Genomic DNA, 17,829 nt, shown 5'->3' on the forward strand with positions numbered 1-17,829 from the left:
AGGTCTCATACTCAAAACCATTTAAGCTAGGTCACACTATTTATTAAAGGACTCGAAAATGTATAAGTACGTTATGCCGTTCACCATATCCTTGATATTATTGTAGACTGTGCAACTTTTCAATCAAGGGCCTAATGTAAAATATATTAATGGGCCACAAAGAAGTCCATCAGCCTAAAATAGTTCAGGTGCTGGCAGGAGTTAAAAATAAAAGTTGTGCACGGCTGATTCTGTGATTTGCTGATTGTGTAAAACTGCGAAAGAAATGGTTTTGAGTATGGGCTTTTAGAATCTTAAGCTAAGTTAAGGTGGGTGTCAGCTATCCCGTTAAAGTACAGTTCACTTGGACACTTTTATTTCGGTTTGTTTTGTTACCTCATAAAGGTGAAACTGGCGTCCAGTTATTTAGCGAATTGCAGCGTGGAAATCATTAAGCTACGAATAAGGCACACATGGACTTTGAAAATTTCCTCTGGAGAGTCGAACACGCCCGGACCGAGATATTTACGCCTCGTCCTTGCGCAGGCTGGATTGATGAGCGCAAAGTGCTGGGACTATTCAATATTTTAAGGAGCACTGCATGAGCTCCTATTTGGCAGTTTCCTCTAAACACTCCAATAACCATTGAGAGATAAGCTTTTGTAAAGCCTTATAGATCCGTCGAGCTCTTGGAGTCAACAACGGGCCAGGAATACCTCGACACACGACAAGCTGTTGTCAGCTCAGCGTTTGCTTAGCTGTTTCGAGGCCTATCTGTCCAGAAGCAGGGAGCATGTAGGCAGCGGAGTCCCAAAGTTTCCATAGGCTTGCACGCCCAGTTCGTCAGAGGCTGCTCGGCTCAAGAGATCAGCTTGACTGTTGCCGGTGATATCTTTACACCCTGGGACCCTTATAATTTTTATCAAATTGTAGTACATAATATACTGCCGACAGTGAGGTCAAGCAATCTCTCACAGCTCTGAAGCTCATCCAGGGGTTAAAGTTAAAGTAAAAGGACAATTCATCTCAAGCAAAAGTTAGGGACATTTCTCCCACAGACAGCACATCCCACGGCCATTTTTTATGTTATTAATTTTTTTCATTTTATCTTCATCTTCATTTTATCTAAGATCTTTTCTTTCTTTCTGAATACATATCCACGGGCTTTGTTTTTGTAAACACTTTGGGAACGACGTATTTCCCCTTGTTTGCCATTATATCTCTGGCTATTTATTTTCAATAAGGCTGCAGAGTTTAGACATCTCTTCGTGCAGTTGCATACATACTAATTATCATGTGCTCAGAGGCTCTATTGTTTGGGCGACGTGTCTGCCTTGAGTTACTGTGTGATTTCGCTCATATCAACTCCACCACGTACATTGTTCCCAAATTACGCTACAATGTAGTGACTACTCTTACGCTTACATTCCCTATTACGTCATACAGCATACCAATACCTCACACTACGCCTGTATTTACATTCTACATGTATCCGCCAAATAACATACCACTTACAAAGACTACTTCGCTTCTTTTTGGGTTCATCAGGGAAAGCAAGTGGTTCGTTGAGGACCACTAAGAGGTAATGGGGCTAAACGAATTTGTCGCCATCCTGTACTTACTGAGGGCACTCACAATGGACAAAAATGTCTCCGAGTGGAAGTGTGGGTAAGCACGCCCCCTTCACCTAACCTAACCTACAAAGACTACGCTAAACTTTACACTTTGCGCTTGAATCCTCCCCCTTAACGTGAGCAAAGATGTCTGTAATTTATTTTATTTTTCATAATAAATTAGAAAATACCTATACTTCCATCTCTATCCTTCCACAGGTAACGCCGGATATGGCGCACTTAATTCATCCCTACTGGAATCAATTCCCGGCTATGGATCCCATGTGGGCGAAAATTCTCACAGCGTACATGATCATTATCGGCATGATTTCATGGTGTGGAAATGGCGTGGTGATTTATATCTTCTCGACGACGAAATCATTGCGCACACCTGCTAACCTACTGGTCATCAATTTAGCGCTATCCGATTTCGGTATAATGATCACAAATACGCCGATGATGGGCATTAATTTATATTTTGAAACATGGGTATTGGGACCGGCTATGTGCGATTTATATGCCGCATTGGGCTCAGCATTCGGCTGCAGCTCGATTTGGTCAATGTGCATGATCTCGCTGGATCGTTATCAGGTCATTGTGAAGGGTGTAGCGGGACGGCCGATGACTATTAAGTTGGCATTAATGAAAATTGCCTTTATCTGGACAATGGGCAGCATTTGGACATTGGCACCTGTTTTCGGCTGGAGCAGGTGAGTGTGTTTTATTTTGCTTTTTAGGGGATAAAACAAAAAGCCTTCTTAGTCAATGTAGTCTTTGACCGAAGCTAAGCGTTCCCATAATAAAATTTTCCATCGCTAGGCTCTGTTCGCTCCAGTTTCCTGTGCGTCAAAGTTCCATCTATTTAGTCTTGCCACCGTTGGCTTATATTGGAAAATATCTCAATCGGGTTACGCCAGAATCTCGCCGTGATTGTGTTTGTCATAAGGATCTAATAGAAAATGCGGTTATAACTATTAACTATACTACGCTTGGATCCCAACTTAAAATAATAATGAGTTGATATTGTTAGAAGTTTTCCATATTTCGAGATCGTAGTATGCAGTCCTTATTACCAGATCTCTCCTCCTATTAAATGGGATCGGTGCTCAGCTTAAGCGTTGGTCTTATCTCCGCTGCGACGAAACCACTGAACATTATATTCACTTACTACCTCTTGACTTGAAGCCCGTGATCGAACCTTCTCAAAGTAGCTATTTTAAGCACGTATGTTCCAGCTCCAAATTCAATCACTTTAGTTTGAATCTTATATGGGCACATGGATACAGGAATATTGGAGATAGCTGTAGAGCAGATGAGCTGACTAGGAGGGGTACGATCATATACAACCTTTTGGAAATTGTTTCCGCAGGTGGATTTATGACCTCTCTTAAACTTTGTACAGCCACGAACAATATAATCAAGGCAAATGTGCTATGATCAGGTCTCTCCAAGTGCAAAAACTAAAGTTTAGTATTTACCTTATATGATGAAAGACGTGCAAACACACTTTTGACCCTTAATAAATAGGGCATATCGTATATTTATATCTGGGGATAGGAACGTGTTCACAATTTGCTATACCAATGTCCGGTACTAAGTAGAAGACACTTTGGCATCACGAACATGATCATAAATCTTTTGCAGAACGTCTATCTCGAATACCCATACATTGGGGCAGGTATTTTACACCTATAGAGGGAGATTTTTATTCATCGTGAGAGGACATTACTTTTCGTCTTGCTCTCGTTCACCGAAATAGCCACTTTTCACCCCTTTATTCAAGCCAGAGAAGGCAGAACTTTCCACGCAAATTTTAAGGCCAAAATAGATTATACCATTGCGGTTAAGATGTGCTGCTAGGAATATTTTTTCCGGCATTATGTTAAAAAAAAATTGCACGGAGGGAGGGAGTTGCCCTATCTTAAGCCTCAATTGGTAGCGAATAGCTCGAAGAGGTCCTTTACGGAGTTGATGGTGTGCCAGGTCAGTAAGTCATTGTGCAGCTTTTCGGCCGTCTCAAGGCTAGTTGTTTTGGTACTGAGAGTGCTGACTTTACACGTAGTTGCCATAACTAAAATGCAACCTATCTGAAACATTTTCCTCTTTGAAAATCTTTCACGTTTTCGAGGCCGGCTCTCCATCTTAATAGAAGATTATTAACAGTTTTCGGACCCTAGTCGCCTAAATTTTGTTTAGCCAATTTTACTTTTGAAAAATGATGTGCATATTAACTCATTTATGCTTTTTTAGGTATGTGCCTGAAGGCAATCTGACCTCATGCGGTATCGATTACTTGGAACGCGATTGGAATCCAAGATCCTATCTCATCTTCTATTCCATTTTCGTATACTATGTTCCATTGTTCCTAATCTGCTTTTCCTACTGGTACATCATTGCTGTAAGTGCACCTCATATTTCATGTCAACCGATCAATCCCTTACTAGGGTTTTGGTATTTTTGTCTTCTTTAGGCTGTATCAGCTCACGAGAAAGCCATGCGTGAACAGGCCAAGAAAATGAATGTCAAATCCCTACGCTCATCTGAGGATGCTGAGAAAAGTGCCGAGGGTAAATTGGCCAAGGTGGCGCTGGTTACCATTTCATTGTGGTTCATGGCATGGACACCATATTTGGTGATCAATTGCATGGGTCTATTCAAGTTCGAGGGACTAACACCACTCAATACCATCTGGGGAGCTTGCTTTGCCAAATCGGCAGCTTGCTACAATCCCATCGTCTACGGTATCAGGTAAATATTTATATGACCGAAGCTTAAATATTGGCCATTTGTTTTAATATATCTCTTTCATATTTTACCACTTTCTCTTTCTTCCCCCCTCTACTGACTAGCCATCCGAAATACCGTTTGGCATTGAAAGAGAAATGCCCATGCTGTGTGTTCGGCAAAGTTGATGATGGCAAATCCAGCGATGCTCAATCGCAGGCCACAACCAACGAATCCGAGTCCAAGGCATAAATTGTTGTTGTACTCAGTGACAATATTTGCAAGCAAAATCACATTAACATCAATAAGACTTCGAAAAACACCAACAACGAACACATCATTAGTAACAACAACAACAATGGGAACATCTTGCAGCAACAGAGACGCGAAACGCTTTCGACTATACAAAGAAAGTCGATTGTTTTTTTTTTATTGGAAAGATCGGAATTGTATATGAGTATAATTCTTTACATACGTACATATATAAATAATAAAGTGCAACGTCATCAAAGACTTAAAAAAGATAACAAAAAAAAAAAAAATAATAAAACAGCAAAAGAACTTGAAAAGGTTAATATAAAAATTTCGTTACTATTTTTAACTTTGGAAATGGCTCTTAGTAATAATTTTTGGCCCAGGGACTTCGTCTATCACCTACGCCGTCCTGAATACGATGTACACTGAAGTAAACCACCCCTCTCGGAAAGAAAGAACAGTCCCGGGTACTTGTTGAAAGCTTTTGCCATGGTCGAACAACTCTAAGGAATCGAAAGGTGGCCTACAAATTACCTAAAAGGCCGAACCCACATTCAGCACACAGCTTATAATGCGTTTCTGCGGAATCCTCGATGTTGTTGTTGTTGTTGTAGCGATAAGGTTGCTCCTCGAAGACTTTGGGGAGTGTTATCGATGTGATGGTCCTTTGCCGGATACAGGTCCGGTACGCTCCGGTACCTCAGCACCATTAAGGTGCTAGCCCGACCATCTCGGGAACGATTTATATGGCCACATTAAACCTTCAGGCCATTCCCTCCCTCCCCACCCCCAAGTTTCATGCGGAGCTTGGTGTCGCCAGAGCCTCGTATGTTAGTGACACAGGATTCAGCGCGGATAGGTGAGGTTGATAATTGGGTTTGGAGAAGCTATATATTGCGCTGGCAACCTGAAGGGTTGCGCTACACAGCCCCTTTAATCTGGTATTTTAGTCGCCTCTTACGACAGGCATACCTACCACGGGTATATTCTGATACCCTATCCCGCTGGGGGGCTAAATCCTCGATGATATGTAGGTGTGAATGGGCTTCCGAAACTTTAAAGGGAAAACCAGGAAATTGTGGTAGTATGATCACAGTGGTATCCTCATCGGGCTTCCCGGTGTTATTCCGTCATTAGATTAGCGCACGTCATTGTTGATTTTTGACAGGAGTTATGTATAAGGTGATGTTGCCTTGAAGAGGGAGCTTGAGGGTGGACGGGTGTGCTGGGAGGAGGTAAAACTAACTATGCTGAGGTAGCTGGTGCCTTCTCTCAGCAACTTAGGGCGTCGTTTTTAGTCCGTCTTGCTGGTAGCCTCCAAGCCGAAGTTCTGTTTATAGAAAGGATCTTTACACTCCTTTCGAAGAACTCAGTGAAAGAGCTTGAGGTGGGCGCTAAGTAGCGACCATTGAGCTTCTTCCCCAATATCGTCTTCGTCAGAAAGGACAACGAGAAGCAGGCGAATTCGCAAAGGTGTGGGGGGGGGGGGGGGGGTGTGCTTTGTTGGATGCTATGGAGGCGGAATATTTTAAGGTTATTAACGGCATTATTTTCGAAGCCATATTTCTTAAATTTTTAAATTAAGATGTCTAACACTATTCTGTTCTTCGCGTGTAAAACTGACACAGTTCGTTATTCGCGTGAAAGACTACAACAGTTCGTTGTTAGCGTTGCAGACTAGCAGACAACGGCAGTCAATACTGTGCTAGTCTTAAACGCAAATAACGAACTGTGAACACGCGAACATGAACCGTGCTAGTCTTCCATCGGACCGACGATATAATATCCATCTCCTTAGCGTTGTTGAAACAAAGTAAGTGAATAGCCCGATCGCTATCGGAGGCTGTTGTTGTTGTTGTTGTTGTAGCAATGCTCGCCCCACCTAATAGCCGAACACAAATTGTCATCAATATCCTCTAACGGGAGTCCAAGGAAAGTTGCCGTTTCAACAGGGGTGGACCATAAGGAAAGGGGTGTTAGAGGCGTTGGTTCCACATTACAATTGAAGAGATGGTTGGTGTCATGTGGGGACACATTGCAAGCGGGGCATACATTTTGTATGTCGGGGTTGATTCTGGATAGGTAAGAGTTTAACCTGTTACAGTATCCAGAACGAAGTTGAGCAAGAGTGACACGCGTTTCCCTGGGGAGTATGCGTTCCTCTTCCGCAAGTTTTGGATAATTTTCGTTAAGTACTGGATTCACCGGGCAATTCCCGGCATAAAGGTCCGACGCCCGTTTATGGAGTTCACCAAGGACCTGCTTGTGTTTTTTCACTTCATACGGCTGGGTTCTCAGGTGCCGTATTTCCTCAAAATGCTTACGGAGATGACTCCTTAAGTCCCTAGGCGGTGCTGGTTCATCAATCAGATGTCTGTTGGGATGCCCAGGTTTCTGGGTATTCAACAGGAACTGTTTGGTCAGCATCTCATTTCTCTCCCTGATGGGGAGTATTCTCGCCTCATTATGCAGATGGTGTTCTGGGGACATAAGAAGACAGCCCGTGGCGATTCTGAGAGCAGTATTTTGGCAGGCCTGTAGTTTCTTCCAGTGGGTGATTTTTAGGCTTGGCTACCATATCGGTGACGCGTAGCACGTAATCGGCTGGCTAATTGCTTTGTATGTAGTCATGAGCGTTTCTTTATCTTTTCCCCAAGTACTGCCAGCGATGGATTTGAGGATTTTGTTACGGCTCTGAATTCTCGGAACAATTGCGGCTGCGTGCTCACCAAAATGTAGATCCTGATCAAACGTCACACCCAAGATTTTGGGGTGTAGGACAGTCGGTAGCGTAGTGCCATCGACGTGGATGTTCAAAATGGTCGACATTTGGGGCGTCCATGTTGTAAATAAGGTCGCGGAAGATTTAGTCGGTGATAATGCCAGGTTTCGCGAGGCAAAAAAACTGGAGAGTTCAGGGAGGTAGCCGTTTATTTTATTGCATAGCGCATCGATCTTTGGGCCTGGGCCTGTGGCCATTATTGTGCAGTCATCGGCGTAGGAACTCCTTCCGTGTGACTCCTTCCGGTGGTGAAGGTAGCTTAGATATGTAGAAATTAAACAAAAGTGGGGATAGGACACCACCCTGTGGCACTCCTTGTTTAATTCTCCTTGGTTTTGATGTTTTGTTTCTAAATTGCACCGATGCCTGCCGACCACCCAGATAATTTGCGGTCCACCTTTTAAGACATGGGGGAAGGGTAGACCCTTCCAGGTCCGGCAGTAACGAGCCATGGTTGACCATATCAAAAGCTTTTGATAGGTCTAGCGCTACGAGTACTGTTCTATGGTGGGGGTATTGATTTAAACCGCAATTTATCTGGGTGCTAATGGCATTTAGCGCGGTGGTAGTGCTATGGAGTTTTCTGAAGCCATGCTGATGAGGGGCTAGCTGCAAATTTGCTTGGAAATAAGGAAGCAAAATGGCTTCAAGCGTCTTTGCCACTGGCGATAGGAGAGATATCTGACGATACGACTCACCTATGTTAGCTGGTTTCCCAAGCTTTAGTAGCGGGACCACCTTGGCCATTTTCCATTTCTCAGGTATGACAAAGGTGGAAAGAGACAGATTGAAGACATGCGCTAAATATTTGAAACCCTCTTTCCCTAGGCATTTAAGCATCGGCATGGCTATGCCGTCTGGGCCCACTGCTTTGGATGGTTTAGCACGACCAATGGCGTTCTCAACCTCTTTAGCGAAGATGGTGATTGGTGACGCGCTGAATTTGTGTTTATGTGCGTGTCTATTGGCTCTCCGTCTATCTTTGTCGACCGTAGGATGCATTATATATTGTCGGCAGAAAGCGCTCGCGCATTTTTTCGCGTCCGACGGCACTTTGTCGCCAAAGGCGATAGAAACTTTGTCTTTGTGCTTAGTCTGATTCGATAGGGACTTTACGGTGGACCAAAGTTTACCCACACCGGTAGAGAGGTTACAACCTCTTAGGTGCTCCTCCCATTTCGCCCGCTTGTGTTCATCCACAAGCAATCTGATGCGTTGGTTTATATCCCTTATTTGGGGGTCGCCTGGATCAAGCTGTCTTATAAGGTCACGTTCTCTCGCTAAGTTTGCGGCCTCCGCCGGGAAGTGGGCCGGATTTCGGGAATTCTCCCGGCGGGAATGAAATGTGCCGAGGCGGATTTAATGACCTTACTGAAGGCACGCTCCCCTTGGCGGGCATCAGTCGGGATAGGTAGGGCAGCAAAGAGGTTGTCTGTAAAAGATTTATATTCTTCCCACTTTCCTTTTTTGAAGTTTATGAAAGTGCGTTTTTCAGTGACGATGAAGTCGGCGGTACGCTCAAGCGAAATAAGTATGGGCAGGTGGTCGGATGCCAATGTTACCATCGGCTGCCAGTTGACGCAGTTTACGAGTTCTGCGCTCACGATTGAGATATCTGGCGAGCTGTGATAGCTTCCTACCATACGTGTGGGGGCGTCTCCGTTTATTGTGCAGAACGTCGTTTCTTCTATTTGATCCGCCAACATCTCACCCCTACTGTCCGCCCGCAAGTTTGAGTGCCATAGATCATGATGGGCATTGAAATCGCCTAAGATAATACGATTGTTGCCAGTGAGTAAGGCCCTGATATTAGGGCGGTATCCACTGGGGCAACAGGTGGCAGGAGGGATGTAGATGTTGATGATTTCTAGGTTTGCATCGCCTGACCGGACAGATAGGCCTTGACGTTCTAAGACATTGTCCCTGCGGTCGATGCCAGGATCAAATATATAATATTGCACAGAGTGGTGTATGATAAACGCGAGACCGCCTCCATTTCCGCTCTCGCGGTCTTTCCTGTGGACATTATACCCAGAGCAGGTCTGCAATGCAGATCTTGCTGTGAGTTTAGTCTCTTGAATCGCTGCAATGCGGATGTTGTGCCGCTTCATGAAATCGACTATCTCCGTAATCTTCCATTACAGTTTAACTGCAGAATTCTGAAGTGCATAAGGGGAGACGTCGCCACTCTGGGGGTAAGTGACGTGTGACTACGCCTGGGTTGTGGAGGGCCAGGACGCAATTGCTGTTGTGGCCCTGGGACTGGGCGTCCTTGGGCAAGCATTGTGGTACCCGGATGATTTGGGTTTGCGACCTGACAACATGGCGCGATGAAACCCGTCGGGGGGTTGCCGTCGCGGAGACCAGAACATCCAGGAAAGTGGCACCATCCAAAGCAGGAGCTGCATTTGGCGGATGTCGCAAACCTATATATTCTGTGCTGGCAGACGGTGCAAACGGAGGTAGGGACTAAGAGTCTGTTTCCCTGACCTGCACGATTGCTGCCGGAAAAGAGGGGGGGGGGGGGGGGGGGGGGGGAAGACGGGGTAAGCGGCTGATGGACAGCATTGCTACCAACTCTACTACGAAGGTAGTAGTTATGAGTGGTATCAGCTGTTTGAGTTGTTGGCGCCGTGGGGCGCGAGCAGCAGCGGGTACTTGTTGTGGCTTGCTGAGCAGCGGGGCTGCTGGAAGGTAGTGGGGGGCGCTTAGGCGTAGACTACGGGACGCCTTGGACGTCGGGTTTTGGGATCAAGCCCAGAACAACCTGTCCGATGCAACCATCCCTTGCACGAGACACACTGAACAGAGTATGACCGTCCTAAAAAGATTCTTTTCCGGCAGATGCAGCACAACCATTTCTCAGGACCGGGGTCAGGAGACGGACCCGGATTGGATTCGATGCCTTCCCGGAGTAAGAGAATATGGAGCAGTCCTGCTGCAAGGAGCTGCTGGGAGGATGGCAATTTGTGGGAGGGACGAAACAAATTAGATGGGGTCACACTGAAATGACAGTCCTTGGTCGGGAAAAATCCCGAGTCGCTCCGGTACATAGAACCGACTGCCTTGGGAAGCGGCTATCGGAGGCTAAAAATCGTTAGTTAAAATATCGATAAATTGCATTGGTAGAAATTACCGAATTCTTCACGGACACTTAACGGACAACCAAACAAACATGGCCGATTTACGATAGTGCGAGAACAGAGGACCTGCTAAATAGGTTGAGAACTTTTGCCATATTCCCGCTTGCCTGCACCCTGAAAGAATGCGGTTCCCTTTTAACAGCAAGTTTAGGAGTTGCGGCGAGGAGGACTGCAAATAAAGTGTAATGCACCACCTGTGCGATTACCCAGGTCTAGAAGATATAAGGTTTTAAACACTGGGCAATTATATACTGTTGGAAATTTAGAAAGACGAAAGAGGGTCCGTAGAGATATCAGTAGGTTGTTGCAACCGTGCTATCATTTATTATTCAAATATATGACACTTACCAGTTATTGTGCAGTTGGTAAACTTAATGCAAACATTTTATTTTAAAATCTAGTTTTTTTTTTTAATTTTTAAATAATTATTAACACAATTCCTTTTTTAGCTTTTCACAACTATTTGCTTAATTAAAGTTTTAACTTTATAACATTACAAAATATCTTTTTTGCTTCAAGCATTTTATGTGATTTACAATGATTAGTAAAGTTTTGCTTAATGCAAGTAATGTATGTATGTATGTAATGTATGTTTTTATTATTTATTTGAACAAATTTTGAGAACAACAACAAAGGCATCTATAAATAAATGCCAACTATCAAACAATTCTTATATTTTTATTTTATTCACTACAAGAGTCATATTCACTTTCAGTTAGCCTTTGATTAGCATTAGCATTGTCAACATTCCTTGTGTTGTTATTATTATTAAGTCTATTAACATTTAAAGTTCTTTTTCTACAATTTTCACTACTGCCAAATTTACTACTACTATAACTCGAATCAGTAGTTTTACTTCGTTTTAAGGCACCAATGTTTTTATCAGTACTTTTATTTTGTATTTGTTGATGATTACAAGAACTTTCAGCATCGCCATCAACAGTATCCATACTTGCGCGTGTTTGAGTAATCAGTTTCCATAGACGTACTTCGACGCCCAATCTGGAATGGATTTATGTTATTAAGTACCAATCTCTAAAAGAGAGCTTAAAAGGTGTATAAGATACTTACCTTAATTCCAATCTCATAAGATCTAATTTCTCCATATTAAACATGAAATCTTCGTAAGTGAAACCTTCGTTAAGTATTATTGTCTGTGAGAACTCATCAATGTCATGATTGGTAAGCCATTGTGCCAATTGCTCATCGATTTCGTTAATTCGTTTGTTCACGAAGCGATTGAAATTGTTCGGTTTATTTACAGAGTTGCGATTGGGACGGCGGTGCAGAGTGATGAATGGACGTCTACAAAAATAAATTGAATTATTCCTTAGAGAGCAATTTGAAAAATTTTATGACCAATAAAAATACCCTCAACGAGTGTACCCATATCACCATACATTTTCTTTTTTATTTCGGAAAAGATTATTTGTTAGTAAACACGCGTAAACTGAAAACACTACAACGTTATATTTTTTGTCCTGGGTTTATAAAGCCCTGCTTTCTATGACAATCTCTAAGTTTAATGGTATATCATATTATGGTGATATTGCAACATGTCGCGTCCTTGTCATATGGCAACGTCGGGATGATACGGGTTAATTCCTTATAAAGATCTTAGCTCATTGATAAAGAGTGGCGGCTAAGGCATCGAAACCAGAAGGTATTTTTTGTTCCCGGGCTTTCGGGATTTGAAAAAGACAAATCCGGAATTTTACGGGATTATCCAGAGACTGCCCTCACTAGGGTAGGCACCTTGTCGTTGGTGTGAGGGCTTAGCCGAACTCCATAGCGCCCGACTATGAGGCGTAGCTGTTTAGGACTGACATCTACGCCGTTTCGCCTCATAGGAGGGCGGCGGGATGTCGGTGACCAAGAACTGCCAACCCCCTAATCCAGGGTGTTATGCGGACCGTGCCTATTGGACGATTTGCAGCCAGGGGATAAATTCGGCTGTATTCGAACGGAGCCTTCCCGATACCGGGCCATCTCGGGAAGTAGTTATGACCTTACCGCAGTAAGGGGCGCTGCTGTGGCGGACGGTTCTTTCCCCGTATATAATACTGGACCGCTGAGCCCGCCTTGTCGGGCAGGTGGTCGTACGACCAAGATGAACAACTCATTACCTGAATGTAATAAGGAGGATGTAAAGAGGAGGACTGAGTCGCAATCCAAGGACGACAAATACGAATTAAGCGATGCGTCGGACTCGGGGAGCGAGAGAAGTGCTGATTCAATGAACTCCGTGTTGGAGAAGCACACAAATGAAAACGGAGTAGAAGAGTGGAGAAGGGTACGGAGCAGAGGAAGTAAAAGAGCTCTCTCGCAGTACCGTGCAGCACTAAGAATTGTACAACGCTTGGGAGCAGTGGTCGACCCAACAGAAGTGGAGATCGAGCGCTTGGAATGGGCCCATGAAGCGGTAGAAGTAGGTCGAAGGCAGTTCAAAAGGTTTGCTGCGAGAAACCCTCGGTTCTGCAACCGGTACGAGGAGGAAGAAGCGTCGAATAGCAGAATGAAGAGGCAACGTTCGGCAGAAGGCGACAAGCCTGCTTTCAAGAGGCAGAAAGGACCCAGTCCTAGAGCCGCGAGGCAGGGCAGTCGCATAGACAAGACAAGTAGGCCCAAAGCTGTAAGACAGATGGGTTCCAATAGCGAGGTAGCAACTACCTCGAAAGCTGCCAGTCAGAGGGAAGTTCCAACTACGGAAGTAGGAGATAAGCCAAAGGGAGATAACGCTAAGACTCCGGCTTTCTCGGAGGCGCTAAAGGGAGTTAACGCGAAGACTCCGGTGTTCTCGGAGGTTCCAAAGGGAGATAACACTAAGACTCCTGCTTTTCCCGAGAAGATGAGTGATGTGGCAAAGCAGTCACTGACTGTGGCGCTGGTTGATCGTAACAGTCCGTTCGGACAAATGACTACTGAAAGGTGGAGATCTGTGGAAAGGGAGCTTATTAGCTTAATGCTTAAGATGATGCGGGAACAACCAAGTAAGCCCCTTCCAACCTTTGATTCGGGGGGATGGTATAATGGTGTGAAGATGATAGCGTGCGACAACATCGCGAGCTTGCGGTGGCTGGAGGAAGTCGTTCCAAACCTCCAAAGGCAAGGCACGAATGCGCGGTTTGAGGTGGTGGATAAAGCGCAAATCCCCACGGTACCAAAAGTTAAGGTATGGATACCATGCGTGATGAAGTCGGAGGATACACTGCGACTTCTGCAGAATCAGAATCCGAACATACCGACACAGGATTGGAAGGTACTTACTGTATCTCGGCCTACCGAGGATGGTCAGTTCTACATCTTCCAAATAAACAAGCAGGCGGAGGATATTTTGTACACGCAGCTTGGCAAAATGTCCTTTGGCACTGGCAAAATTTACATGCGACTCAGGAAAAGAAGTCCCGAGGATAAAAATCCTAACACGCTGGAAGTGGGCGAAGTCGAAAAGGACCTCAGAAGCCTAAGGGAAAAAAGACAGGTGGAGGTCCCCGACGTCACCACGAACGTGCTAGAAGAGGACCAACCGCTAAATGGTGCTGTGACTCGCACAGAGGAACACACGGCACAACATTCACGAGGGGCTGAAGGGGGCCTCGAATACTCTAAACCAAAAGGGCAAGAGGAGGACGACGACGTCAAGACGAAGGTGCTGGAGGGGGACAAACAGCCCAATGGTGCTGCGAGTCCTACAGATAAACCTCCAACACAGTAAAGTGGCGTCGAGCGAACTCCTCCTAACCCTTGAGGAGGGTTCGTTTGACGTGGCGCTGATCCAGGAGCCGTGGCTCTCATCGGGAGGAAAGGTTTCTGGACTTAGCGCGCGCGGGTTTGGCGTTTACTACGCACAAACGGAAGGACGGGTGCGAGCTGTAGTAATGGTAAGGAAACAGCTGCATTCATATATGCTGCCTAATTACACCACCGAGGATCTCGTAGCGGTGGCCGTTGAGCAAAAGAATAAGCAGGCATTTATCCTGGCGTCCTGCTACATGGCCCATGCTGCGGAGGTTCCACCGATGGAGTGCAAAAGGCTAGTACAGGAGGAAGGGCGCAAAGGGCGGTTGGTCATAGGCGCAGATGCAAATGCGCACCACAATGCGTGGGGAGGAGCAGATACGAACGAGAGAGGCGAATCTCTATTTTGTTACATCCTGCAAACCAATTTGCAGATAGCCAACAGGGGAAATGTTCCTACATACATTGGTCCAACATCCAGCAATGTTCTGGATATTACATTGAGCTCCGAGCGTGATATATCAAGGTATGATTGGATGGTTCTCGATAGACCATCCTTCTCCGACCATGCGTATATAAGCTTCAGCATCCCACTAAAGAGGGTAGAGAAGGGAGGAACCTTTAGAAACCCTAGGGCAACGAATTGGACTAAATTCCAGAAACATGTAGAAACGAAACTGGGACAACCCAAAGAGGTTGCTAATGTAGAGGAACTGGAGGAGTCGAATGAATTCCTAACAAGGACGCTTATGACTGCGTATAACAAAGCTTGCCCTCTAAGAAGATTCAGAGGAAAAGCAAAGCCGCCATGGTGGAGCAATGAGCTGAGTCTTCTAAGAAGACAGGTAAAAGAAATGTTTAAACTCGCAAAGACCGCGGAAAGCGAAGCGTGTCGGGACGAGTACAGGGATCTACTGAGGATCTACAAGCGTGAAATTACCAGGGCGAAGAGAAACTCATGGAAAAGTTTCTGTACGGACATAGAGTGCTCCAGTGAAACAGCACGGTTGAAAAAAGTCCTAGCAAAGGGAAACATAGTCCAGGGACTAATAAAGAAAGAGAACGGGGAATGGTAACGTGATAGTGAGGAATCCCTTGAGGTGCTTCTTGATACACATTTCCCATCGGGAGACGGTTTAGAAGAACCAGCAGACATCACTCACACTTCGATCACGGAGCTAGTGGTGCCGGGTTTGGTGACCGATACCAAGATCGAGTGGGCAGTGAAGACGTTTTCTAAGTTTAAATCGCCGGGCCCAGATGGTATATTCCCGGCCATGCTACAAGTCTCAAGTAGGGCGGTCGTGGAATGGCTTAAAATAATATTCGATGGGTGCATAAGACTGAATCATGTACCGCACTCTTGGAGAACTGCTCGTGTAGCTTTTCTACCAAAGGCGGGGAAGATCGGTCACGTGTATCCCAAAGACTATAGACCCATTAGCTTAACATCATTTCTGCTCAAAACCTTTGAGAGGCTGATAGATGTGTACATAAAGTCCAACGTGGATGAAAAGCTGCTCTCCACAACACAGCATGCGTACACCAAAGGCAAGTCGGTAGACACCGCATTGCATAGGGTGGTAATAAGCATAGAGAAATCCCTGGAATATAAGAAGTATGCTCTAGGAGTCTTCTTGGACATTGCCGGGGCTTTCAATAATGTTGCAAAATGGGCGATTATGGATGGTCTTAATTACATTAAAGTACATCCTGCCTTAATCAGATGGATCGGCTGCATGTTAAATTGCAGAAAGATTACATCACAATGGGGATTGTACGAGGCCACGAAATCAGTGGACAGGGGCACGCCGCAGGGAGGGGTGCTATCACCTCTGCTGTGGACACTCGTCATCAACCAACTGCTCAGGCAATTCGATGACGGACCCGTAAAACTTACGGCTTACGCAGATGACGTTGCAATTGTCATAAGTGGAAAATGCCTTCCAACGATTAGTTCTTTGATGGATCGGGCGCTTCGGGATATTCATACCTGGGCATCTAATGTCGGGCTGAAAGTCAATGCGGAGAAGACGGATATGGTCTTGTTTACAAAGAGGTACAAGGTCCCAAATTGGACCAAGCCTAAGTTAGGAGCGGTGACCTTACAGGAGAAACCTTGCACAAAATATCTAGGAATCATCCTAGACAGTAAGCTGTCATGGAAGCTCAACTTGGAGGAGAGGGTCAAGAAGGCCTCAACGGCACTATATGCATGTAAAAGAATGCTGGGGTGTACGTGGGGCCTATCGCCCTCTCTTTCTCATTGCGTTTTTACAGCGATTGTAAGCCCTATTCTATACTATGGAGTTCTTGTTTGGTGGAAAGCCACACAAAAAACAACATACCTCAAAAAATTAGAGGGGGTATGCAGACTGTCGATGCTTTGCATTACGGGAGCCCTGAAAACAACCCCGACGGCTGCACTGTATGCCATTCTGCACATTCCACCTGTAGACCTGGTAGCAAAGAACAAAGCGTTAACGACCGCAACCAGGCTCGATGCTTCGGGGCAGCTTGAGCGCCGACCATATGGCCATAGTAGTATAGCGTCCTCAGTCACAAGACGAACAGACTACATGATTCCCTACCTGCACTTTGAGGGAGATCTTAAGGCCACAATAGAGGTGGACGTTTGGCGCAAGGGTGCGCAAATGGCGGACGAGGCGATACATGTGTACACCGATGGTTCCAAAATAGTGGAAGGAGTAGGGTCTGCGGTATACTGCGCTGATCCGGAATTAAGCAGATCCTACAGGCTGCCGGATTACTGTAGCGTTTTCCAAGCGGAAATATTAGCCGTAACCAAAGCAGTAGAAACCCTGGAAGAGAATAGCTTAAGCTGCAACCGTGTTAACTTTTATATTGACAGTCAAGCAGCAATTAAGGCAATAATCTCGCATAGCACAGCATCTAAATGCGTGTTAGAGTGTAAGCAGTCTCTGGAGAGAATCGGGACAGGGAGAAGCATACATCTATATTGGGTCCCAGGGCATATGGGAATAGATGGGAATGAAAAAGCGGACGAATTAGCTAAAAAGGGCGCATCCCTTGAAGCTTGCTCCGTAGACGTCCCAATTAGATTGGGCGAGATTAAGCGAATGCGAGAGGTGCACATGATCGACCAAGCAAAAAAGGCGTGGGTTCAAGCGCGGGGCTGTAAAGTGTCGAAGATTATGTGTAGGTCTTACAACCTTAGACTAACACAGTTGCTTCTATCATTAAAAAGAGAGGACTGTAGACTCATGACGGGTATTCTGACTGGACACTGCCTTCTGGCGTCGCATGCCTTTAAATTAGGCTTGGTCAGTGATAGCAGGTGTAGGAAGTGCGGGTTGGAGGAGGAAACGATCGAGCACTTTCTGTGCTCGTGCCCTGCACTTGCCAGGCTAAGACTCCAGCTATTAGGAGTGATACAGCTGTCAGATCTAGAAGCAGCAAGTTGCTTAAGTCCTAGGAAGCTTCTAGTATTTGCCAAGAGGACGGAGTTATTTTATAACATAGGTCCTGGTTTTTGATAGGGTTTTTCAGTTTGGTCGTTAAAACAAACTTCTGGTAACACTACGGACTCAATCAGTCTATGTGAGGTCCTCAT

The 17,829-nt window shown here is 45.3% G+C and overlaps 2 protein-coding genes and 1 long non-coding RNA gene across 8 annotated transcripts in view; 2 read left to right on the forward strand and 1 right to left on the reverse strand.

Moving 5' to 3' along the window:
• Positions 1–4,899, forward strand: part of ninaE (neither inactivation nor afterpotential E) — a 32,685-nt gene extending 27,786 nt beyond the window's left edge. Inside the window, exons 3-6 of the mRNA XM_067759331.1 lie at positions 1,812–2,302; positions 3,843–3,990; positions 4,063–4,340; positions 4,442–4,899. Of these exons, the coding sequence (XP_067615432.1) occupies positions 1,812–2,302; positions 3,843–3,990; positions 4,063–4,340; positions 4,442–4,568 (1,044 nt within the window). The 3' untranslated portion in view covers positions 4,569–4,899. The remainder of the gene's footprint in view (positions 1–1,811; positions 2,303–3,842; positions 3,991–4,062; positions 4,341–4,441) is intronic.
• A 112-nt stretch (positions 4,900–5,011) lies between these two features.
• On the forward strand, positions 5,012–12,209 carry LOC137236573 (uncharacterized). The gene is made up of 3 exons (XR_010948496.1): positions 5,012–5,089; positions 11,425–11,678; positions 11,761–12,209. It is a non-coding gene; the product is annotated as an uncharacterized lncRNA (long non-coding RNA).
• Positions 10,844–17,829, reverse strand: part of Ask1 (apoptotic signal-regulating kinase 1) — a 129,814-nt gene continuing 122,828 nt past the window's right edge. For 4 of the 6 annotated variants that reach the window (XM_067759328.1, XM_067759329.1, XM_067759327.1 and 1 more), the window contains 2 exons: positions 11,568–11,801; positions 10,844–11,498 (listed from right to left, as the gene is read on the reverse strand). In XM_067759328.1, the coding sequence (XP_067615429.1) occupies positions 11,180–11,498; positions 11,568–11,801 (553 nt within the window). In that variant the 3' untranslated portion in view covers positions 10,844–11,179. The remainder of the gene's footprint in view (positions 11,499–11,567; positions 11,802–17,829) is intronic. The other 2 variants (XM_067759326.1, XM_067759325.1) reach the window with 1 other exon arrangement.

The sequence above is a fragment of the Eurosta solidaginis genome, chromosome 1 (genome assembly GCF_040869045.1).
Source record: "Eurosta solidaginis isolate ZX-2024a chromosome 1, ASM4086904v1, whole genome shotgun sequence".
Lineage (NCBI taxonomy): Eukaryota > Metazoa > Arthropoda > Insecta > Diptera > Tephritidae > Eurosta > Eurosta solidaginis.